This window comes from Bombus pascuorum, chromosome 14, assembly GCF_905332965.1.
Source record: "Bombus pascuorum chromosome 14, iyBomPasc1.1, whole genome shotgun sequence".
NCBI lineage: Eukaryota > Metazoa > Arthropoda > Insecta > Hymenoptera > Apidae > Bombus > Bombus pascuorum.
In genome coordinates, this window is record NC_083501.1 from 265,789 (window position 1) to 291,663 (window position 25,875).

General features: G+C 38.9%; 2 protein-coding genes and 2 long non-coding RNA genes across 10 annotated transcripts; 1 reads left to right on the top strand and 3 right to left on the bottom strand.

Moving 5' to 3' along the window:
• Positions 1-66: 66 nt before the first annotated feature.
• LOC132914323 (E3 ubiquitin-protein transferase MAEA) lies at positions 67-2,237 on the bottom strand. Its single transcript, XM_060973356.1, has 5 exons — positions 1,909-2,237; positions 1,302-1,704; positions 911-1,223; positions 522-831; positions 67-449 (listed from the first exon to the last, which is right to left on the bottom strand). Exons 1-5 carry the CDS (start codon positions 1,945-1,947, stop codon positions 348-350), a joined length of 1,167 nt encoding a protein of 388 aa, XP_060829339.1. The 5' UTR covers positions 1,948-2,237; the 3' UTR covers positions 67-347.
• A 916-nt stretch (positions 2,238-3,153) lies between these two features.
• LOC132914316 (C-terminal-binding protein) lies at positions 3,154-25,621 on the top strand. Of its 7 annotated transcripts, none has more exons than XM_060973337.1 (8): positions 3,154-3,545; positions 20,730-21,173; positions 21,292-21,579; positions 21,667-21,855; positions 21,981-22,070; positions 22,255-22,411; positions 23,235-23,412; positions 23,771-25,621. In XM_060973337.1, exons 2-8 carry the CDS (start codon positions 20,976-20,978, stop codon positions 24,099-24,101), a joined length of 1,431 nt encoding a protein of 476 aa, XP_060829320.1. In that variant the 5' UTR covers positions 3,154-3,545; positions 20,730-20,975; the 3' UTR covers positions 24,102-25,621. The 7 variants fall into 7 exon arrangements, with proteins under 7 accessions (XP_060829320.1, XP_060829316.1, XP_060829322.1 ...); XM_060973333.1 differs by having other exon boundaries at positions 3,155-3,545; positions 23,768-25,621; XM_060973339.1 differs by having other exon boundaries at positions 3,155-3,545; positions 22,255-22,396; positions 23,768-25,621.
• LOC132914341 (uncharacterized) lies at positions 8,514-10,949 on the bottom strand. Its single transcript, XR_009659564.1, has 3 exons — positions 9,047-10,949; positions 8,878-8,947; positions 8,514-8,818 (listed from the first exon to the last, which is right to left on the bottom strand). It is a non-coding gene; the product is annotated as an uncharacterized LOC132914341 (long non-coding RNA).
• LOC132914344 (uncharacterized) lies at positions 18,250-19,648 on the bottom strand. Its single transcript, XR_009659567.1, has 3 exons — positions 19,106-19,648; positions 18,645-19,024; positions 18,250-18,578 (listed from the first exon to the last, which is right to left on the bottom strand). It is a non-coding gene; the product is annotated as an uncharacterized LOC132914344 (long non-coding RNA).
• Positions 25,622-25,875: the final 254 nt, after the last annotated feature.

Consider the following 25,875-nt stretch of genomic DNA (forward strand, 5'->3'; position numbering starts at 1 on the left):
ATGGAATTGTTTTAATTGTTCAATTTATTGTAGAAATGATGTTAAATAAATGAGTAAGGACAAAAATCTGATTTCATGTTTAATAACCACTTACATTATCATAGTAATTTTTATATCTTTTTATATCGAAAAATTAGAACGTTTTCCATAACACACATTATTCATATGTATCACATTTTATTCTAGTAGATGATCACAAATAAAATTTGCAAAAAAATATTTCCTTAAAAATAGAAGTTATTCCCTTTGTTAATATCGGTATACAGTATTAAACAGTAAATATTCCAAGTTAGAATATGAAATATGCATTGTATATAATACAAATTGTGTGTTTGAGTCAGTAATTTTTACATAACGTACACTTTTTCTATCTTTTTATACGGAAACACTTCTTTGGTTTTTGGACAAATTACAGTACCATTGTTTTCTTGAGCCATCTTTTCCAATGCCTAAAATAATAAATATAGTAAGTTAATTTAGTAAATTAATAATTATATTTTATAGGAAACAAGTTTATTTACTTGTTCTCCATATACATATCCATTTGGCATCATCATTGGTTGATTATATTCATTTAATGGTTTTCCACTAATACTGCAGACAAGTCTAGACTGTGAACAATGAGCAAAAGGCAATGGAACAGCTAATTCGTTAAGGGCTTCATTGCATACTGGACAATTTGGATTTCTCCCTTCTTTGTTTGCACTATAACATTGAGGCGTTTTTAATGCCGACAAACCTGCCTGTAACGCTACTGTAAAAACACTTTGAGTTGCTAATTGGAAAAGTCTATAATTTTCATGCCTGAATTGCTCAATTAATCTATCCCATCTGTAAATATTGTATTTTATAAATATGCATGTCATATATTATAAGAATTAATAACATATAATTCAATAAATATACTTACCTCTTTTCATCTAGCAAATCTTTATATGGACTAAGAGATGTATTTGCTGGAAATGCTAATTGTCCCATACAGCATTGAATTTCTTGCAATTGGTAATCATCATAATTGGGAAAACATTTTCTAGCATGCTTGACAGCATCAAGCCTCCTGTCCTGCCTTACTAACTCTATAAACTCTTGCACGCGTAAATTAAATTCCATAGTACTTCCTAATTTCCTTAACTTAGATCGATTGTCATAGCACCATCCAACACATCTTGCGGTTTCATGATTTGCTAAGGATGTTTCTACTTCTCTGGATACCATAAAAACATCTAAAAATATGAAACGGGACAATCAATATTATTTATATTCATGAAATACCGAGTAGCATTAATATTGAACATACCTACCTATGTTTGTTAAATCTCTAAGCTCGCTATTATCTGCTAATTTAGTTGCTGTTGTATAATAGCCTTTCCGAAGAAAATATTCTATCAGCATTCTATCGAGCCTTTGTCTCCGCCACTGATTCACAACGCTCGGTGCGGTATTGGCGTGTTCTTTTAAATGTTCTAGACGTCTTTTGCAAACCATGCTTGCCTGCAACTCTTCTGTAATAGATTCGTGCGCCTTTCTCTTTAAGGTTTGAAGTTTCTCCACAACTCCGCCTAATAATAGGCTCATCTCCCCAGCAGGAACAGAGGTTTTATTATCCTTTATTAATTCATTAGCTGCTGTTTGTACGTATGAAGCTTCCCTATCTATGACCTTTTGTGCTAACCGAAATTTTTTGTTGAGGAGTTCATAAGGAACCTAAGAACACGATATTGCATTAATTTATTAATTCAAATGGTAACAGGATCACCGTAAATTTAAATATAATAAAACTCATGAAGTTAGTACAAAATAGCGCGAGTCTCGTAAATGATAAAGAACTGTCAAAGATCTCGAACGTTTCTAAGGAATTTATGCAGATGAACAAAAAGATCATAACACAATTACGAAATTATTAAGTACCTTTAACGTTGGGTATTCGAGGCTTTTAACGTCTGACATATTGGTTATGCTCAAACAACGCGAAATGTTATACTTAAAAATTGGAAGAAAATTATATTTATTATGTCAGAGCTAATACACTTTACTATTATGTATCATAGTTATTCATCTCTTTTTATACAAATTGCGGATATAAGCACAGAATGATGAATACAACTAATTTGACACTCTACTATTTTCAAGAATGGTGAAAGCTCTTGTTCTATTTTAATAGAGATAATTATCATTTTGTTTACGCATGATAAAAACGTTAGTATTGTAACGTTACAATAGATGGCTCTATTAACGATAGAAATAAGGGATGATCCTCAGACTAAATCATGTGACTGAATCTGACTCAACTATTTGTTACCAATTAAACAATTTATTGTTGTTTCTATCAAAGTAGAATTTATTTTGCGATTTTTTATAGCGGCGAAAGAAATTACGGCACCCGTAATACCAGTGCAAAAGATCTTGCCATTTATCTTTACGTTAATAATCTTATTTAACGTATGTGTTATATCTTATTCTTGCCAATGATTCTTGGCGTTTTTGATTGGTCACTGGAGCGGATTAATTTTTGGCTTTGACCAATCGCGAAATTTGAACGTGTAACCCGAGTGCAACGTAACTGAATAGAAAATGCTAATAACGTACGCGTGATTGAATGTTTTGGAAATGTGATGTGCAGCTTTTCCCTCGCAAAGTGTACAAGATTTTATACAAAGGTGAGCTTTCGAAAAATTCTTTATTACAATTTTCGGTTTCAGTTAAATAATCGTAATCTTAAACAATCACATGTGCATCCCTCATAAAAAAAAATTTATTTCGATTATTCGCTAATATTAACATGTTATTTCCATACTTTTTAACTTTAAATGCTAATTAAATAGAAAATTTTTATGGATTCTTTGCATTACAAAAGCGTATAAATTTCTCGTAAACATTAAATAATTCAAATGCACGATATCAGAATGAAGAAGTTAATGGGCCTGTAACAAAACTAGTTCTGCTTATAAATATAAAATCGAAACATTTATCATCCGTGATTATTTATAACGATAAGTAAAATCTTGAAAACGAGACTATTTTGGATAAAAGATTTTTGGAAATTGTTGGAAAAATTCAGCGGATATTTAACTTAACCGTTCGGTAGAGGCTTCGAAAAGGATCGGTGATATTCGGATATGTTCGGCCGGTGACGGAGAGTATCGGTGGCGCGCGCGAGTCACTCGGATGGCCGGGGGCCGCCATTTTCCTCCAGCGAGGGAGACAGTCGCGAACGTAGTTCCGCGCATTGTCGACCAATTTTTTCGTCGAATCGAGAGATTTTCGGTAAGAACTGGGGCGTCGGGCGGGCGCGCGTGACCCCAGAGCCCGTATCCGAGTGAGTATCGTTCCACGGGAGGCTCGAAGTCACCCGTGGACGCCGCGAGAACCGTGTGAATCGTAATACAGAGTCAAGGCGCCGCGCTTATACCCCCGATCGAGACACAATCGTAAGAACGCCGTGTGAGAGAGTGAATAGTTTGGTGATCGCAGTGTAGCCGGTGAAAATACACGAGTACCCAGGAGTACCGTGGACCAAGGAATACTGGGAGAATCGCCTCCGACAGGTTAGTCAGTGTTTTTCTCACGTAGATCGCGCCGCCGAGAGGCTCAGTATACGCCGTGTGCGTCGCTCGCGCGGCCCCTGGTGTGCACGGTGCATGCGTGCACACACGCACCGGAGAAAATTCCGCGGGTTCGTGCGTGTGTATTTGTATGCGTTTCTATCTTCCGTCTCTACTCTGAACGTACCAATACAGTGCATACATAGTTCTTCGTTTAACCGTTCCACCGTCTCTCTATATGTATATGGCGAATGTATGACACTTAGTGTGCGAGTGTGCTGACTAGTGTGATATGGCGGGAGACGCCGCGCCAGCAACGGCCACGCGCCTTTCTTTTTATTCAGCCCTCCGCTCTCGCCACTGGCCCGATTATTCTATCTTTTCTCCTCTTTTACCCATACTTTTCAACTCTTAAAAACTTACACAGAGTTTTCGACTCGTGCCTCACGAAACCCGAACTATTCGACACTTGAATACTCTCTTTTCCACTGAATTGTGTGTAATCGTATCTTGACGTTGACCTTCGGCAATGCTTCAACCTTTCCGATGAAACGTTACATGTTCGTGTTTCTCACATTTCCCTCGGTATACTTGTTTGTATGTATCGACGCGTAACATCCTTTACTATAATATGCAAGTTCATTACAATATGTTAATATTCGAGTAGGATTCCAATGGGTAATTAAACGTCTTATCTGTTTTATCACGACACGTAAGGAGTATAATAACGGTGCTTATTCGAAATAAATCTGCACCGGTTAAATTACCGCGTGGAACGAATCGTACGATTTTCCTTCGATTTATGGTTACGCTATAAAACGCACGTGCGAACTAGGCGAATTTTCTGACATATCAGACGAGTATGAAAATTGTTATGAATTATTACTAGGTGGCAGCACTTTGCGTTGTACGCTTTGAAATTTCATTTACGAAAAGAAACATTCGCAGGGAATTTTCAATCTTTGTCCATCTGTGTATGCGCAGGTATACTTACACGTATCTGAGAACTCGGTCGAATCAAGTTCGCGTGATGTTCCCTCTTTACATTTTAATAAATCACGTTACTGGAAATGTTTGATTTGCCGTTCGAAGAGCATGTCGGAGGAGCGAAATGCCTATGGTGCAGTACAGTCTGATGTAAATCATTTATTCCGCTAAGTGTACGTATCATGCGACTGACCGCCATTTGGATAGACGCTTCTAGAATATCATTCATTTGTATCTCCCGCTCCTTCCGTCGACAGGCCTGTCTTCTCCGTATCTATTTATCTCTTGATATACACCATATTAATATGTTTTGCGTTTTTCACGCCAGAGACTTTTATACGCACACGCTCGCTATCTCAGAGAATTTTCTTAAGCGAGAACATAATTTAAGAACGCGTTTACACGCGTCGCTAATTATCGCACCACGTTCGTGCTACAAATTAGCATCCTCCTCAGAGTTCGAGCGAACTTTTGCGAAAACGATTATCATTCGTGCTTGTGGGTGACACCGCGAACGCGCTTAGTGGTTCTCAACTTTTTCCGCCCTGTTTCCTGGTGTCCCGCTGTTGTTGTCGCGTGAATCTTTTATACGTGTTCGTGCAACCCGCATCCTTTGATTGATTTGATATATTGCTTGCTTCTCTTACAATACAAAGTTGTAGACGACTGTTTTAGCGTTCACAACTAATATAACGAACTTAATTAATTTTAAAAGTTTGTCGATTTTTTCCATCTATCCTCAATTTTTTAATTGGTTTTATTCGTTTCTTTTACCATTTTCTAATTTAAAAAAAAAAAAAAAAAAAAAAAAAAAAAAAAGTTTTTCTTAATATCGTGAAGTAACGAAGAGTTAAGATGAAAAAGAATAATCGTGTTATTTTATTTCTTTATTGAAAAAGATTATAATACGAACACCAATTAAGTATTAATTATATGGTCCTTCCGTGGTTTAATAATAACTTGGTAAAATTTTTGCAATTATTATTTATTAAAAAATAATATACAAAAGGAATATTTATAAATTAAAAATGACATAACCACGAAGTTTACATAACTGGATTTTCGTGCATGCACAAGTGAAGTTCAAAAATATTTTGTAACATAATCGATGCCACTTATACTTCAACTTGAACACACGCACTGGTTTGGTTTTTCCACGAGTTCGATGTTCTTGTCTGGACTTGGTTAACAAGCTTCCGTTCGAAACGATAAAGCATGCTAACGACCTACTAATCTGAAATGTGTAGGGTTCGAACGACTGCAAAATATTAGAAGCGTGACATCGCGTTTTCCGATCACCTAACATGGGAATAATGAAATTACACGAACAAAATGAACACGATAAAAGAGGAAAAAGGGAAAAGAATGGCGGGGAATTAAAAAAATACTTTTCGATGTTTGTGTGTACTGTAATGTGAAATACAAAATGTAGAAACGATGCGAAAGTAGTAGTAGAAAATTTCGGTATGTACGCATAGTTGGATGGCTAATAGCAAGTCTTAAAGGACGTCGGCGCCAAACGGTATGTCGGATTGCGTAACTTTCGCCGAATTTAACGCGAATATGGAACGAACGCGTCGCGTACGTTTCCCTTATTTCGTTTCATCGCGCCGGTGCGCGCGCCACATGCACGGGTAACTTATTCATCGTTGATTGTGTCGGTATTTAAACGAGCTCCTGTTCTGGCCTTACGTAATTTGCTGAACGCGGAGAGCAGCGGTATACACGCGCTCGGTTGCTTATTCAGCGATGTTGTGACCTGTATTCACGTCGCGACACTTCTGTTTCTTTTTACTAGAAACCCACTCACGGCTGGCCGTGTGTATGCGCGCGGCATCGCGTATATTTACGTTTTCCTCGTTGGCGCCGCGTAAATTCATCTCCTGCAATCGTCCAGGAGAAAGGAAACGGCAAGGCGTTATCCTTCGAGAAAGTTAAGTCGTTCTCAGTTTGACGAAGGAGGTCGGTTTTCGCGCCATCGTCACCGTCCAATCGCGTTTTTCCTTTATTTAGGCCCTCTCGGTTTGCAAGAATATCTTTGCTGTTCGCCTAACGTCTCCCTTTCTTTTTCCGCGTTCTCTTTCCTAATTGTCTGACAATTCGTACATTCATTCGTATATTCATTCTAATATATATATATATAGTATTTATTATGACAGAATGTTACTTGCAAGATATCGACTATAATTCGGTATTTGGTTTCGTTAAGTAGTAGATCGATAATAGTCTTGGTGCTTGTTAACCGACGGTTGGACATAATCGGGTCATATATCGCGTTCAATTCGGTTAAGGAATATGTCGCGCGTACGGGTCGTGGGATGGTGCGTGGCTTAGAATTTTTCTTGCCATTCGGTTTACTACTTATCGATGATTCATGGTTCATAGTGAACCACGAAGTCGTCAGAAGAATGAATTTGTTATTGTTTGTTTCGGACTCGATTCGCACAGAAAGATATGTATGTTGCGATTATGTATCGCTCGAAAGCAACGTCGTGTCATCTCCTAAACGCGAAACTATCCGGTTAAATGCGCGACGCTGTCATTTTCTTTTTACGAAACTATCTATCGTGTACCTATTGTTAAGCGCAAATAAGAAATAAGAGCAAGGTTTCAAGCGTTTGTAAAATTTGCTTGATTATATTGCCTGTTTGTGGTATCGGCGTGTCGTATAACGCGCGCTGAACTAAATCAGTTCGTTACACTACTTGCATAGTCGTCTTGGATGGGATACAGATGCGTTGCAGGAACACGTACGTACGTACCACCTATGTACCTCTTTGGAAATGTTATCGCCTGCACTGATAATGACGCGATAATGCGAAAAATGAAGGAGCGTCGTATTTTCGAATCTTAAGTTGCTCGAACGTTTATAGTTAAATTAAAAGTACCATTACGGATAATCGATTTCCGATTTTTTTCCTTTTTAACGCAGCGATGGCTATTATTTTCATCGAAGGATAAACATTTATTTGGAAAATAAAAGTTTCAAAAAAATAAAACGTGCGGACAAGTATAAACAAGGATGCAGAAGCGAAGTTTGTGTAGGCTTTGTTCTCTGTCGTCGCTCTTCCGTCATTTTTTGTCGCGTAATTAAAGCGTGAAATCGCCACGAGGAGGAACGGGAGGAGAGATGACGAAAGCTGGCCAGATAAAGAGAGAGAGATAGCAGGATCGTGGAGAGGGGGGAGGAAAAAAGTGTCCCTGTCTCGTACGAGGCTCGGGTGGAACCAAACCGCGGCGGTTATTATCGATCTCTCGGCATCGTTACACTTCGTCCGGGATCCGTACAAGTGCGGTAAAAGGCACGAGAGAGTGGTTACGTCGATTGTCCACGGGCTGCAGAGAGAAGCGGCGCTCTACAGGCTGTTTCTAAAATAAACGACCAAAGCTTTTCGAGTGCGTTTTGTTTACCTTCACGATGGGGGACAGATCCCACGTTCACAGCCGCGGAAGTGACTTTTTTTTTATAGGTCGCAGTCATTTTTTGTTCGTTACAGGGATTTTTCTGATTTAGAAGAAAAACATACTGAATTTCTTTTTATAAAATCACTGTGAATACTTACTTGTTTTAACGTATGTCCCGAATTCATTTAACCAGTCGAATAGAGTATAGTTTTAGCTAGTCGTTTACGAAATACTCTTGTAAAAATATCGACGACAAGTACCTAGTCACGTTAACAAAATATTTGTTGATATTTATGAAAGTGGTTTACAAACGATCGAGGAAAATTTACCTTATCTTACGGAACGTATTTTGGGCTACCTATATTACATGGACACGATAGGAATATGTGAGCTCGGTTGACAAGGTGAAACTGACCTTGAAATATCTGTGATTAATAGTCCTTGAAAAATGTCAAATAACTTTAATCTGGCCTACCACACCTAATCGTACGTAACTTATCTCCATTATAGTTACTCCGATTAGATTATTAACGGGTGCCGGTTAAGATGCAATTATGCGAATATATTATTTGTAGGTAGTTAAAGTTGTTCGTTTACGCTGCTATCGTCGCCAATGTTCAAATTACATCCTAGTTTCGCGTGACAGAATTCAAAGTAGCTTGAGAACGTGCGAGAAGTTTTCTGTTAGGAAAGAAAACCATTTCTAACCGTTAACGGTGAATGCTTATTTCAATTTTAAACGCTTGCAAACTAGCTAGCTATCGTTGCAAACCTTTGTCGCAAACAAAAGATAGCCGTAACTCGAAAGGGAGTATTTCCCCTCCGTGTCCATGGGATCTTTTCCCATCCTCAAGGTAAACATCGTTAAGGCCCTCAGGTATTGGCTGAAACGAGAAATACAACTTATCGGATGACTACAATTACACAAAGCTTATAGGCATACCTATTTATATATTGTCATTCAAACTTTCGTTCAAGTTAGGTGATACTGCTTATGTAAGGAAGTGAAGTAACTGTAAGAATCACAGAGTGTGCGTATAACGTTAAATTAGCATTGCATCGGTTTAATAAAATTGAAAAATACAGATTATATTTTTTATATGGAAACTTACTACGATATGAATTTAAAAATAAAGCTCGGCAACCTATTTTACACATACAGAAATGATAATATTTATTCTATTTTTAATTATAAAATTTTAGAAATTTTATTAAAAGCAACCAGATTATCCTATTAGATAGATCCCAAATGCTTTTCTCTGTTTTAGAACACCCTATATACATAAATGTATCGACAAGTCGAAACACGTACGTATCGTTTAAACGATTTGCGTAGTAGTAGTCTCTGTCTATAGTAAGCACGAACAGTTCATCTTGTCCCGTTATGGACGAAACGTTTACGATAGTAGTATACACATTCAAAATTTGTTCGGTCATTTTAGAAGCGCTGTATATATCCGATCGTTCCGTAGAAATTTCAATGTAACAGCCTAAGTGGCATGTGGATGAGTGCACGACAAAGAGGGAAAGGGAGAGCGAAAGAACGGTCTGGTCGGTTGTAACAGGTGCCCCCACCCGTTCTCCTGTTGCCCTTACTCTCCTTGCCTCGATGCCTCTCTTCTCCCGCGGCACTGTTCTCTTCAGGTTTGCCCTGTTCATCCTGTGTGTATATCTTATAACGTTTCCTATCTTCTTTCTCTTCGTCGTTACTTAGCCTCTTTTATGTAAGGCTAGCAAACTGACCTGACTCAACTATTGGGTATGCTATACTTCTCTCAGGGGAGAGAGACGAGCTATAGGTTTCTCCTCCTCTTTTCGGTTTCGTCGCTCAAGTTTCGTCGAGCATGAGGACGGGGCTTTCCGTTAGATGTCGTGTAATCAAAAATCTGCACGATAGAGGGCACGTTTTTCGCCGTTTCCTGCCAGTTGTATGCGATTCGGACAGATAGTAATTTTACCGGATATGTTGACTCGAAGCTTTTCATTACAATTGTATTCGCGTAGAAGGATAATAACTTGTCTCATAGTATCATATGCATTGAATGTACGCGAGCGTTTTCCACATTTGAGCACGCTCGAAAAGAACACAGAAATACTATTTATAAATTAGTCAATTTAAAAGAGGTATTTTCATTTAGGACATTAGAGCGCAGAAACCTACAGAAAGAGAAACGTTTATAAATCCGAGATCGGACCCAATGGCATTTTTTTTCTCCGCTACTAAGTGCCCCGGTATCGTTCGCAAATGGTATTCGATAGATACTAGAGCGTGTCGTACAGATTCGCGAAAAAGATATATGACAATTTCTATGCGAGCAGCCAGCGGAACGTTGGAAACTGTTTCGTATGCACCCTGATTTCTTTTCGTCATGGGCCGCTTCTTCTTGTACAAATAATCGAGAATAGGGAAAAGCGTAATTACTGCTATGCTATTCAGGCTACAGGCAATCGATTTCTACAATGCCTGTACAATGGAATGAAAATATAGATATTGCTATTCGTTTCTGCCAGTCTTGCGGAAAACGGACATGGATAGCTATAATAATAGATAAATGCACGTGTATTACGTAAATAACGTGGAACAATGCGTCTGGAACACGCAAAAGAAACGACGTCATCGATCATACTTGCAACAAATTGGTTATTTGTAATCATGCAAATACGTCCCATATATTCTAATACGCATTTAAGGATTATTACCACTGTTTCTTCTTTAAATTATCGACTATGCTTTAGTATTCAATCATTTAGATCACTCAGATATCGAGATGTAATTGGTTGGATAGTAACGGACGCGCATCATGTATCTCCGTATTCATTGCTCAGTCAAAGAAGGTCCCCACAGTACGCTGTACATAACTACGGTCGTTGGAATATCTTCCAGTAAATTGACCGAGCTAAATATACTATACGCGTATATACCTGGAAATGTCTGAAATACTTCAGATTACAGGAATCGCGCTATAAACGAGATAAAACAAATAGAGATACGGCTGCTACGTGAATATTGGATAGTGGTGGGGGAGAAAAGGTGTGGATCGTTCGAAAGAAATATACAAAGTTAAGAAAAAGAAACTCGTCGTTGTCGTCATTGAGGTGACGTAGTCCGAACGTGAAGTACGACCCTAGGATAATGGGGGTAGCGCATCGCCATTGTAAACAGACTTGGAAGCAGTAAGCAGCTCCGGGATTTAGTTCGATGTGTCGGAGGATGGGGACAGCGGGAGGTGGTTGGGCGAGACGGGGAGTCTGACGGTTGGGATGAGGAAAGCCGGAGAGTAGGGTGCCAAAGCGGGGCGAGGGTGAGAGGGGACGTGTCGTGAAGAGAGGGGCAGACTGTCGAGGGTGGGAAGTTGCCGAGACATCGATCGGGCCGGCCATTGCTTGCCACACTCCACTACTAGGAGTCAAGATGCCATATCCACTACGAGGAACTAAACTCCATGAAACTACTCTCTGCCGCTCTCTACGCACTTGTCCTAACCCGCTGTAACTCTGTATAGGTGTGCGCCGCGCGCGCATAGGTCGAGCTGACGCGACGAACGTTGGGGACGATCACACAGCAGAAAGAGAAAGGGGGAGGGAAGGGGGGGAGAGAGAGAGAGAGAGAGAGAACGGGAAAGGAGGCAAAAGAGCGACGGAGAAGACACGAGAAGCAAGTTTTATGTCCTCTGCGTACGTATTACGTAGCAAGCACGCACGTAGGTGTGTATGGGCACATCCACGAGAAAATAAGTGTACGCGGGACTCACTCATCGATGCTGCTGCTGCTGCTGCTGCTGCTTCCATGCTGGTGAATCGCGCGCATAGAGGAGAGAGAGAAAATCGTTTGTATATACTTGCGGCCCCGTGAGGTCGCTTTTATACGCGCACTCTCTCACATACTTGAGCCGTTCTCGGACGTTCTTACGCGGGGACGCCAGCGAGCGTGAAGTAAGTTATAAATTGGCCGCTCTAATACGTGGACGAACTTGTTCTCCGTGTAACCGTTGCGCCTAATGGGTTATAGGTCATTACGCTTCGCTAATGGATTATCATTTCTCTAGGAGTTATTAGTCCTTCCTTGCTCGATTGATTTGAGATATTGTGCTAATCAACGCGTCGAGCGCGTACTATATATATATATATATATATAGATATATGTGTGTAAGTATTGTGTATTTCTCCGAACGATGTGTTCTTTAGATTATCGTACCTCTAGAAATCATTCATTTCGCTGGATAGATCTCGCATGGGAAAATTCTGTCCTGACTGCGTTCGCGCTCAAATTAATTTAATATCTCGCTAAGTTTCTTCTTAACTAGAATTAGAACGACGAGGTTCTCAGCCCGAACCGGTTTGTTTGGTAATCTTGTCGTCGATTCGCTGAACTTCGCCGCATTTTCTTTAACGTATTTACGATAATAACGATTACTACTGAGCCTGTTTGTTTTAATTTTTTCTTTTGTATTTTTAATATATCCAGCGAGGCATAGTGTGTAGTAGTAGCGTATGGAAGGTTTTACGAACAACTTTCTTTGTTTCTTTGGAAGTGATTTATTCCGTGAAGCGCGTCTAGAATGGGCGCGGAAACAATAAGAAAAGTTGTCGCGGTTTATGTGGAAAATTCTGATTCAGAGCGGAAGAGGATATAGGGAACCGTAAAGAAGGAGGGGTTGGCGAAGTCGACGGAGTGTATGTAACTTTGAAACTCAACAAGGGTATATTCATCGCGTTCCCCTACCCATGAATAGAAGGAGACACGAGCTGGCACATGTCTTCAGCCACACTGGCATTGTTCTTTTTATGTATGCTTCTCGATCGAGTCCTTCTTAACCCGAGCGCGCGGCGCAGCGGTGAGGCAGAGTTATGCGAATGGATGGATCTCTCGTACAAGAGATGCCGTAACAATTCTTTGCATCGTAATACTCGAACGGACCGCGACCGTGCGCGCGCACGGTCAGATCTGATTTAACGTCACTCGTCGGCCGGCATGGAGACGCTTAAAGGGATGTTAAACGGATGTTAAACGGTTTTGAGAAGCGTTCCGTGTGCTCGAGTCGTTCCACTCGCCACCTGTCGCCCTCTCTCTGTCTTCAAGGTTTCAGATATGAATGCAACGAATGTGTGTAGTGACTCGACACGAGTCCGTGCTCTTGTACTTTCTCCCACGTACACTCTGTTGCACGCTTTTGCTCTGTGGGTTATTACTGGTTGAAAGTTTGAAGCGACGAACGATTGTACCGTCAGTTTACCGTCGTTGCTCCTATTATCGCTTTTGTTCAACGAACGTAACTGGCGACGCCTTTTGTCAGTGGCTAATTAAAAGTTTTCACCAACTTGGGAATCTTTAACGCTGAATTTTTCTGCTATCGCCGTTGTTCCTTTTGCGCGAACACGAACCACGCGGCGCTTGAATGGATCCGTAACTCCTGCCGAGGAATAGTTTGCCAAGGTAAACGCCCAGGGACGATGTTGAAACGTAGCGAGTCAAATGTTTTCCAAGTTGACTCGCACAAACTCGAATACTAGTCGTGCGAGCCGGGATGAGTCACTGGGTGAGCCGATTTGACTGTCACGGTGCAAAGGCAGCAAGTTATTAATGCGTGCACCTATATCGATCAGTGTGTAAAAGAGGAGGCAGACACGGAGGTTCGTGCTTCGAGCGCACTTTGCATGTGCATCGACATTTGTAGAACCGAGTGCGATCTCAAGGCCGACACAGCGAATGAATTTACAGAGTTCAACAATTTGTTGTTTATCTTGTTTTCTTATTACTTTTTTTTCCCCTCTATTTTCTTTCCCTTTCCTTAGTTATTCTGCTTTCTCTCGATCTCTTTTATTTTGCTAAAATTTTCTAAAAATCCTATTAGGACTGATTTACAAATCCTTTCGGTTTTACGAAGAGGAAGAAAACAATTGTTTTAGTATGTTACAAGAGCAAATGTTAAATGAATTAACGGTACGGAAAAATTAGTCTTATCTTCAAAATAATTCGAGATGATTCATAGATATATACCAATACCTCATGAATTGAATTTACATACTAAACAAGTATGTAAAAAAAAATATCGCGTGAACATAAGCGATATATACAATAATTTATAAGCTGTCGTTATTAAGAAAAACGTTAGGAGTAATTAGAATGCTACCGTATTTTCTTTTAAACATTATCAATTGATTTATTGGTATTATCATAAATTATTGAAATAAGGATTTGATCTATTCTCTTCGACGAAGAATCAGTTGATTCGATATGATGGGGCAAAAACCATTTAAAAAATTTTCCACATAAATATATACATGCTACGTTCGATTTAACGCGTAGATATATATGTCCTACGAAGTATTATCTTTCATTTCTATGAATCATCGTGCGTATCTTACGATCTTCAAATATATTATCTGTTTACTTAAAGATTTCTACCTACATAATCTCGTTATCAAATTATTATAAATAAATTATCTCACTTCTACTACTTTAAATAAGAGACGGTTCTCGCGCGTTTCCAGTTGCATTTTCGAAATTTGTAAAAAATTTAAATTAAGAAAATAAAAAAAATTTTAATCCATGTAATAACGTACAATTGTACAGTGTTTTCTAATAATTTTGCATCCTACATTCAAACGAATAGCAAGTGTCTTCTCTTGCACAATAATTTAGTAATGATATATTTAATATGTGTAATGTCAAAGATTGATATAATTTACCAGTTAATAATACTAATAAACTACTAATTGTTAATATTAGTATATTGGCAAGTAATCAGTTGTTTGTTACAAGCTTTCACTGCACAAACAATTTTTACAATTTTATGTCGAGTAATTTGTTAAGTTCATTTGTAGAATTTCGCTTGTTTTACTATTTTATTAGACTTGTTATCCAAGAGAATTTATTGGTGAGAGCATTGATAACTTGCTAGTCGCGATTGGTAAAATTTTGCTGATAATATTAGTTCAGTAGTGCAAGAAGTACCAGGAAATAACGTTTGCGCAACGTCGAAACCATTTACAATTTAGTTAAAACATCTAAATACGAAACTGCTTCTTTTTCACGTCTGAATAATTTTTTGCTCCAAAAAATTATTGGCGCAGGAAAGTTCTTTCCCTCCGTTTGGCCAGGAGAACGGTCGTAACTTCTTTTCAAACTATGTACATACATACATGAACCCTGAAAGCTAAACCTCTTCGTAAGTACCGACTCGACCGGTTTCTTTTTTGCTCTGGCGTACCATCAAAGGAGGGACAGTACGCGGTTGATGCTGACTGGTATCTGTTACAAAACGATGCTTACAAGCTCCTATACACGTACGTACGCGAAGAAAGGCAACGATGAACGCAGGCGAAACTCGCGCTTTCCTTGGAATCTCGTAAACTTCGTCTTGGAATTTCGATCGTTGCCTGCCACTCTGGACGCGGGAGGGGGTAGAGTTCTCAGGGAAGTGGGAGAAACATCTTTCTTCCTGAAACGTCTCGTCGAAGTTTACAGGCTTTACCTAGCTGTTTCCAAGTCACTTTTACTTTTGACCATTTTCACGTGAAATTTTATACTGTGTTTTGAAATCTTCAGCCGACAGCAAAGGAATTCAATTTATAAATTACTGACCTTGAACTTTTATGCAGAAATATTACAAGAAATAATCACAAAGACTTGTATCTAATAAAGTGTATCTCTTCAAAATGTTTAATCTTTTAACAATTCATATAATAATCTTAATTTTATATATAAACCATACATATAAATCATGTATATCGATCATATTGATAATAGTCATACGAAAAGGATGTCTTAATTGTGTCATTTAAATTTAACACCTCAAACTTTATATCCATACGAAAGCTCAACAATTTATGCAGATCATCTTAAGAGCAACACCCTTAAGAACGGGCATATGAAACTGCTAAATTTTCTTCAAACACTCACAGCTCGGGGGAATACAAGCTTTGAAAAAAGAAGTCTTGCCCCTCGTACCCGCATCCGCGTGTACATACGTGAAAACGTCTCGTTCCAGCTGCAAAATGGATGGCCTGGGTCTGGGCCTGGGTCTGGGCCTGGGTCTGGGCCTGGGCCTAAATGGTTACGCCGCAGATTGACGCGACCGGTGCACGGAGAGAGTAACACAGAAGGCAAACGAGAGTGACACCGGCCGCGCGCGGGTCGATGCCAATCGATCGTCACGGCGAAACATCGTGACGAAAGTTTGCGGAAAAGTGATAATTCCAAAACACATTGCTTATTCGTGGAGCACCGTAGGAATGGATATAGGAGGAAGGAAGGATGGCCAAGACAGTAGGAAGCACGGGCGCGAGACGAAGGGAGAGACAGAGAAAGGGAGAAGGCACACGGCTGGGAAAAGGAGGGAAGAGAGAGAGAGAGAGGATGGAGAGCAAGCCAGGCAGAGGCAGGCAACCAGGCTGGCAGGGCAGGCGTTGGAGAACCGAAGTTTCGCTTTAGGAGCGGAGAACTTAACTGAGTTAACTTTGCTGCCGAACCAAACTTTCCGCCAACTTTAAGTAGTCGCCTCTCCTCTTCTCCTTCTCCCTTTCCTCCCTCCTTCCCTCCCTTTCTACACTCATGGCCGTTCGCTCGTTGCCCGCTGGAGAGACGAACGTGGAGGCGGAAGGTACCAGAGCAACAGCCCCTCTCTTTACCCCTTTGCCGACCATTCCGTTGTGCCCAAGGATGAGAATGCCCGAACGCCGACACCGATACTCGTCATCATAATTGGACAAGTTTCTTCTGCTCCTTTCTCCATTCTAGTACTCGACAGATTTTTTACTGTTCTCTCTTTCACACACACGCGCACGCACGAGCGCGCGCGCGCGCGCGCGCGCGCACACACACACCCCACCTCCCCGTTTGCTTTGCTCTTTTTCGTTTTCGTTCGTTTTTTACATTTACAACTTAGAACAAACTCTCGCTCTCTTTTCAGGCACGGGTATTTATTTAAGCGTCTGTTGTTCGTTGCGCAGAGTACAACCGATTTTTGTTTCTATAAAGAGGAGGCCGCGTTGTCCTGTATCTCGATGGCACGCAGATGGCCCGTCGATTTTTATCATCTTAATTGGACGAGTATCTTCTTTCATGTTCTTTATTCTTATTTCGTAATTTTCAACGAATTCCTTGTTTCGTTTGCATTTATCGATGAACATGTATCGTTACGAGGAAAATTTATTCTTTGCAACGTGAAGATTGATTTTGGTTGATTTGGTTAATTAAATGAAATTTCTGAGCGCGTAGAAGAATTTTAAAAAAAATGATAAATTATTGATAAACTGATAAATTTACGTGTGCATAATATACCGGGCATATCCAAGAAACACGAGAAAAGTTAAAATATAAATATTCAACATTTAGAACAGTAATTAAAATAACGATGTGATTTGTGTTTAAAACTGACCTAAAATACGTATCTATTGGTGCTAACAATACATGGCTTTAAAAAGGTTTCCACGATGCCATATGCGTCATTATAACGAATGTTATCGCTAGTGCACTTTCCTAATAGACTTGTTTATTTTTAGCTCGCTATCAATGAGCATTCCTAATACCGGATTTCAAATAATAAAGGTTTTGTTATACCGAAATGGTTTCATTCTAATTAACTCCTTATGTATATTAATAGAAATATTTATCACGGAATATTTAATACATTCGTCCTTTATAATATCGTTATATCGTATGACTTCGAGAAACACGAATAAAAGATGCATGTACGTATCTTTTACAAATATATTAACACTCTTATTATATAATAACAGAAATCTGTGCTCAAAGTAAACATATAATGTAACTTAACCTAACTTGCGATTAGGTTAAATTTAAACTTAAGGATAATGCAATTCTTAATTAATTAATAGCTATATCTTCTTTTGCCTAATTACATATTCATAAGACGTGGCCGTATTCTTGAATGTTCACGCTGAAAAAGTTTCGTAGCGATCGTATTATTAATGAACCTTTGACTTAATTTATGGGATCCTTCTTGAATCTGAATACACCTCCTCTCCTTGCCGGTCGATATAAAAAAATTTGCCGCGATTATTATCGCATTGAAGTCGTTTGAATTTCACGTGTCACTAACAAAAACCTAGTCACCTCTCTGCGCGGTAAGTTTTGAAACAAACTTTACTTTATCGTGGCTCGATTGTAGGAAGGGAGAGAGCTGGCAGGACGAGCTTCCCTCCCACCAACGGTTCTCCGCCAAGTAAAGTTGCTCCCAGGTTAGACAATAATTGGATAACTTCGCCCTCATAGCTCCCCATCCCACAGGCAGCTTCGTTGCCCCACCCTTGCTCTGCTTTTCCCCTCTCCTCCCTCATCCCCCTCACCTCCCTCACCACCTTCCTCTCCGCCACCCTTCATCGTTGTATCTGTAACTCGAAAAACTCTGTTGCACACTGAGATTAAGCTAAAGGGTTGAATTCGACCGCTTAGTCGAAACGTTCGTTCTAAAAGCCCGATGAATTTTTAACTCGTTCTGGAATATCTTTTGATAACTTTTGAGAAGCTTTCATTGCTGTGAGGAACATTGACAAGCGAACCTTATAAGTTGTAAACATTACGTACAATATGATGTGTGGGTCCTCCAAGTACTATTCGTTAATTGATAAAATTTTAACAAAACCTCAGTTTATAATACAAATTCATATCGTAAAAATCATCTAGAAAGCAATAAAAAAAGAATAGATTTGAATATCAGGCCTTATAATATTTGTTCATTTACTTACTCGCGAGTGCGAGGAGGAACTAAAGTTTATAATTAACATAGTAACATTGGGTATATATTTCATCATCGTAATCGTTTATTCATGCGCGGAACTGTATAATAAATAAAAATGTTCTTTCTGAGCGCACTTCCTCGACACATTGCTCCTCCATGTTACGAACCGTACGTGTATTACGTATGATATACGTTGCCAGCTGTCGAACAAGGGCTTAATCTCGCTTCCTTGCCTCTCCTCCTTTTGATGATATGAGCTTGCATTTTCGCTGAGTTGGCACAACATGTGCCCAAGTCAAAGTGCTTGGGTTTGCACTCTACGTTAGTATCGCATCCTCGCTTTCGCTGAGGCCAGCAGCGATCTCATTTTGTAGCCTTCTCCGTGGACTGTGTTTCCGATTGCCTGTGTGTATTGACCCACAGATTAAACATTCTTAATGTGTATCATTTATCTTATATTAACCTTACCACATAGAATGTTTCTGCTACGGCGGGCCAACTACTATAAACTCACTGAAGAAATCTCTGCGAGCACTTGTAACAAACGAGATCTCAATCTGTATCGTGAGTGTCAATGAAAAAACCGAATGAGAAAAATAGTTGACATAACAGGCTAGAAAAAATTAGCATTATGGATTTCTATTTAAGACGATTATTAACGCGCTCTGAAAATTAATTGTAGGGTATAACGATAAGTGTATGATTGTTCGCAATTTCTTTAGTATAAAGCAGTTAAAGTAATGTAGAATTTTCTATTTCCGAACAGAGAAGAGAAAAGGTTGTTTGAATTATAGTTAATCAGAGAATATTCTATAGTACTACACGGAAGTAGTACTAGCCCAGGTTATACCAATTGTCAAGAATACTATATTGGGGTACTTTGAAGAAAGTTTGATTCATTTTTGATGATCTTGGTTAATTGTCGTGTGGTGACGGCGTCTGACGAGGGCGCCACGTGTCAGTTTCTCTACTTTCTTATGGAACTTCGCTGGTTCAGCATTTTTCCGTTCCGCCATATAAAAGCACCGGGTACTAAATCGACTCTTACCGAACATATTTTCTGTTTTTGTATAGTTGCCTGCGTATTGATCACATTAGTAGATACCAAGATTTTGAGAACTAGAATTTATGAGTTACTAAGCAGTTAATTGGACGTTAAGCGTGCAAATGCATCATGATTGGTTTACAATTGCTGCCGAAAATGGGCTGAAAACGTCGACCCACTAACCAAAGCCAGGCATTCTATTATCAGTTCCGAAAACATTTGCCCCAGCTAGTAATTTCGTTCTCGATACATGGTGTGTCCTGTGCAATACTTTTTACCGCTGTTTCACACCGAAGTGTAGAAAGTTCATACGTATTTTTTGTTTGACATAACACCGACGTTTATATTCTTGAAACTTCTTATATTTTCCAAGCGCTTCTATCACTGTGCTGGACACGCGTACTGCGCAGGTTAAGCCGGCGCGTTTCAAGGTAACCTAAAACATTCGGTTTCGTACACGCTGTTAAGTGTTTCGCTTTCTGTAATATAAAGTAATGCTAAATTTTCTCACTTAACTGAGTACCAATATCTTGCCGAACTATTCATTGCATGATATTACATCCGTGAGTGAAATATTCGCAACCATACGTATCACATGGATTTCTTTTCTACGAAGAAATTCATGAAGGCGTCGAAATGTATGTTTATTGACCGAAGTTCGTACTTCATACGTATTGCGCTTTCTTTCTCAATATTTTAATTATTGAAGGTATAAGTGTAATTGGCACAATTTTTTTTTTTAGAAATTTTACTGCAAATTTTATCTTTTTAATATGTATAATTTATACATCAAATAATATAAAATAAATTCTAATACAATTTAGTTTTGTTTACGTTAACTGCAAAATATGTACGTATAGTTGATTACTACGAAATGATAAATAATTTTAATTCATTATTATTACTTAGTGGACTTTGCATAAGCGATATTTTAATTACTGTATTGCAGCATCATACATTGATAGACATATTATTATGTTATGTATATAAGTATGGCAGGTTTCAAATGATTTATATCTTAAATGATATTTTATTTGAAATTTTCAGGAGACGGTGTTCAACAATTCGTGATGCGTTGGGGGTTCGGCGGTCCTTGTCCAAAAACCGACCAGAAATCAGTGTTAGAGAAGCAATTTGTGTGACAAAGCATAAAAGTGAAAAACTGTATTTTAAGATATACTCAGAGGCTTCCTTGTCAGTGGACTGTAGGACTTCCTTGGAAGAAAGCAGACATTCTTAGTGACATTGAAAGTACAAGTGAAAAAATTAAAAATTGGGGGGGCTGTTTGACCGATGGACAAACGGAAGATGATGCCCAAACGCCCTCGAATGGATAGCCTGAGGGGTCCTATTGCAAATGGACCCATTCAGACACGACCATTAGTGGCTTTGTTAGATGGTCGAGACTGTTCTATTGAAATGCCGATTCTCAAAGATGTTGCAACAGTAGCCTTTTGCGATGCACAGTCGACATCAGAAATTCATGAAAAGGTAAGTTATCTGTCTATAATGTGTATTCTGTGTTATTAAAATTTCTTTCAATTAAGGAACATCTTTTATTTTATTATTTGTAATAATTCATCGAGATGTTACTATAACATTCCTGTAGGTATTAAACGAGGCAGTAGGTGCACTAATGTGGCACACTATAATTCTGACAAAGGAAGATCTCGAAAAATTCAAAACATTACGAATCATTGTAAGAATTGGATCTGGAGTAGATAATATAGATGTCAAAGCAGCAGGGGAACTTGGCATCGCTGTGTGCAATGTGCCTGGATATGGTGTTGAAGAAGTAGCTGACACTACTCTTTGTCTTATTCTAAATTTATATCGACGTACATATTGGCTGGCAAACATGGTACGCGAAGGAAAGAAATTCACAGGTCCAGAACAGGTAAGAATTTTAAAATGTGCATAGTATATTTATTGCGTTACGTTGCAAATGTATTAAAAGTCCAATTTGATATTCGATGTCTCCTAGGTCAGGGAAGCTGCAACAGGATGTGCAAGGATACGGGGTGATACACTTGGTATAGTTGGATTAGGCAGGATTGGTTCTGCAGTTGCCCTGCGTGCCAAAGCCTTTGGTTTCACTGTCATTTTTTATGATCCCTATCTACCAGACGGAATTGAAAAATCTCTTGGTCTTAACAGGGTCTACACGTTACAGGTTTGATATGAATGATGTTGTTGTTGTTGTTTTGTTTTTTTTTTTTTTTTTTTTTTTTTTTAAGGTAATAGCGTAGCAATCTCAGTTACATTCTATAAAACTTATAATTATGTGATTTATTACAGGATTTGCTATTCCAGTCAGACTGTGTATCCTTGCATTGTACCTTGAACGAGCACAATCATCATCTTATTAATGAATTCACCATCAAACAGGTATTACAGGCCAAATTTGAAGTTTCTTTTTTAAAGAAAAATTTCTTTACTTTTTGTAAATGTATCTTGCACTAACAATGCAATATATAGTGATATAGATAACAACCTTGTTAAAGATTAAAATTATCTGTGATAAATTCTGTATTTTTTTGTATTTTATCCACATTAATTTCTTATATCGTAGATGAGACCTGGCGCCTTCTTAGTCAATACAGCAAGGGGTGGTCTGGTTGATGATGACGCTTTGGCCGCAGCGTTGAAACAAGGCAGAATTCGTGCAGCAGCACTTGATGTACACGAAAATGAGCCATACAATGTTTTTCAGGGTCAGTCATCGCAGTGTGAGTTTTATCTATCCATACCACCTAACCCCTCTCTCATGTAACTAACGTTTTCCTTCATCATCTTGATCCTCCTTCTTCGCTATTGGATAATGTAAGCTCATGCAACAAAGGTAACGCTCGGAAGAAGAAAAAGAAAATTATTTAAGATATGCAAAATGTAGAATTTCAAATTTTCGTACGTATAGATAGTATAAAAAGAATATATATTTTTACTCATATCGTAAATATAAATTATTGCAAGGTGTTTAAAAAGCTTCAATGTTACGCAGTTTATGATATAGAATCAGATATTTTTGTTTCATTGCACTCTTGATATACAGAAGAAACGAAAGGAGTTTTAAAAATTAAATATAATCGCTGATAACTATGAGCAGTTGATGCAATATCGAATACAACCAACAACAAAATATATGTATGCAAGAATATAATTACAGAGAGAAAATTGATACCGGACAAGTATTGATATAAAGCACGATACCGAACAAATCGGATGATTATTACATTAGTATAATATCGAACATATTATTGTACATTTTAAAATATCGTCTGCAAAAATGATTTTTTTGAAACATTCTTATAATCCAATGCTCTGAAATGTTAATTACATGACGATATCTTAATGATTTATTAACATAGTATTATAGTGTATTCAATATTAATGAGGTCATTAATCAATCATGTATATTACTCGACATTGTTTATATATACAAATTTGATTTCGCTATTATTGGATTTGCTTAATGTGAAGCGCGCGCGTGAAAATTGATTCATGAATATTGAAGGGATAGTAAAGTAGCGTATTTCTGTATGTGTTCTATAGGTCCTTTGAAAGACGCACCCAATCTATTGTGTACACCGCATGCAGCGTTCTATAGCGATGCAAGCTGCACCGAACTGCGTGAGATGGCAGCCAGTGAAATACGAAGAGCTATCGTTGGTCGCATACCCGACTGCTTGCGAAACTGTGTGAACAAGGAATACTTCCTTTCCTCGACCGGGTAAGCTTCGTTCGTATGTTAAATAAAGAAAGTTCAGCTTAACTTAAAAGAGAAAGAAAAAAAAAAAAGAAAAAGAAAAAAAGAAAAAGACATCAATAAAAAAAGAAATCAGCGTAGGGTATTACTTTTGTTTTAGTATCGTTGCATTTGTTTCTCTTACACCGGGGAAAAAGATATCGTAATTTTTACAGAAACAGATTTTCAAGCAGATGTTAACTCGTATTACATGGAAAGAGAATCGAGTGTGTAAAGTAACGTGGTTAGAAGCGTTCGAACCTTTGGATTTCCTAAGATCGATTGGGCACTTTGTAAAAGGCATTTATCGAAGTGGCCAATTTCTTTTCGCTTTCTCCAGCAGCTACCCTGAGGGGATCAACGGCGGATACTATTCCGGGGGGCTGCCCGTTCAACAGGCGCATTCAACGACTCCTCACGATTCTGCACCCCCACCTCCTGGTGGGCATTCCGTCGTCGGCGGCGGTGGTGGTGGGGGTGGTGGCGGACCGAACTCCTCTGCAGGCGGTGCAGGCGCCGGGGGTCCTACAGGCCCCACGGGTCCAACGGTAGGCGGCGGTGGGGCTGGAGGCCCTACTTCAGCTCCTCCTACTGCTGGATTAACCGGTATACCACACAGCATAGTGAGCGAGCCTGACCCCCGGCCAAGCCCACCTGCACCGAGCCCTCGTTGACCTTGAACCCCCGACGTCCACTCCAGCACCACCCTCCGATCTAATTTCCCTTAGCCATTCACACACGACCTCCGACGACAAATGGCCGATTGACAAACGTGTGTCGTGCACGACGTGCCCCAAAAATCTGTCCGCTGCTTCCGACGAACTCGAGGGAATCCATCCTTGAGAAAGAGTGAAATGAGAGAACGGGGGGTAGGCGGGAAGAAAGAGCGAGCGAGCGAGAGAGAGAGAGAGAGAGCGAGTGAGCGAGAAAGAACAAAATGATGAAGAGGAAAACGCAAAGGAGAGAGCGAACGAGTAGGAGAGAAAGATCGAGGTTTGCCTTGTTTTTGAGTTGCTGCTGCGCGTGCGTTTAAAACGTGTGTTCACCGGAGTGTACACGTGTTTTACGCACGTATTGGTGTAGAGTATGCATGACATGTGTGAATGACGCGCGCATGGATGATGAGCTTGAGTCTGCGTTTGGTGGACTCCTGGAATAGTGCATTTGATATGTAACATTGTGACCAAACCAAATACAGTTGGGCAGTAATGATGACAGTTTATAAGATGTCGTGGCTAAAGGAGGAAATAACAAACGGTGGGTAAGAATTCTCTGTGTCGTAATTTTGTATAATTCACTTCATACTTAACCGCACGTGACTTTAGACAACACAAATGATGACAGAAAGAAAAAGCAAATACAAGGAAAATGAAGTTTCATTGATTTTTTGTTTTTGTGTTTTGTATTCCGTTTTTATCAAAGTTTAATCAAACTTTGGTCGATCAAGATTGGTAATTAGTTCCTCAGGCCCATGATCAGTTCTTCCTTTTATAATGATACCTGCAGCATCGAGAAGTACATTGGCTAGTCATAGAGTACAAATCAAACATGGGTGAACATTACATCTGGCACACAGTTGAAAAGCATATTAACGAGTTTAGCCTAAATATCCTGTATAAGTTTTATCAATGATATTTCGCTTCCAGTTAAATAGGTTTAACGAGACGTAGGGAATAAACAATTTCAGAATTTCTTATTTCGTATTTGCATTAGTTCCATTTGTAATTTTTGCGCTACATAATAGTTTAGTATCTTATGAAAACATCTAATACTATAAATAAAAGAAAAACCTCCCTGTTCGATATAAATATATATACATATATATACACACACGTACACACACACCGCATATATATATATATATTATATGTTTTAATCCTTCATATTCTTTCATTTTAAACATGAAACATGTTTTTAACGAAGTCATGCATTATTTTGCCACGCTGTATTTGGGTTCGCGCATGCTCTTTAGTTTTTGTTTCTAAAAGAGAACCATACTCCCGAGAGCATATATATAAATATATAATTTGGCAACTTGAATAATTTTTACAAACTTTATTTCTTTCGTGGACGTTGTGACTCTCAGTGTTAGTATATTATATTAAAATGGAAGATGTAGTTGCTCACAGATACATTTTTATGTTTCACTTAAAGATCATGAAAATGCTGCGTGACAAAAGGAAAAAGAAACGAATACGAACTCAGTAGTATATCTTACCTGTGGTAAAAGTGACTAAAAATAACGAAAGAAATTGTAAAAAAGTATGTAACCGTTGGGGCATTCTCAAGCGTGTGGTACATCACTATGTTGTTGATAGTACTAAATAGGACTTGGTAAAACCGAATGCCTGATTTATTCATATTTTTAAATGTCGATTACCGATACAAACAGACGCATTTCAATTGCCTTACGATATATATGTACGATCAAAGTAAGGTTTGTTTGTC

Excerpts from the sequence above, each read along its gene's own strand:
- LOC132914323 (XM_060973356.1), bottom strand. The coding sequence starts at position 1,947 with ATGTCAGACGTTAAAAGCCTCGAATACCCAACGTTAAAG. Across the intron at positions 1,705-1,908 it reads TCGAATACCCAACGTTAAAG|GTTCCTTATGAACTCCTCAA; the intron begins GTACTTAATAAT and ends TCGTGTTCTTAG. Across the intron at positions 832-910 it reads GATTTGCTAGATGAAAAGAG|ATGGGATAGATTAATTGAGC; the intron begins GTAAGTATATTT and ends CAATATTTACAG.
- LOC132914316 (XM_060973333.1), top strand. The coding sequence starts at position 20,976 with ATGGACAAACGGAAGATGATGCCCAAACGCCCTCGAATGGATAGCCTG. Across the intron at positions 21,174-21,291 it reads CATCAGAAATTCATGAAAAG|GTATTAAACGAGGCAGTAGG; the intron begins GTAAGTTATCTG and ends ACATTCCTGTAG. Across the intron at positions 22,412-23,234 it reads TCAGGGTCAGTCATCGCAGT|GTCCTTTGAAAGACGCACCC; the intron begins GTGAGTTTTATC and ends TGTGTTCTATAG.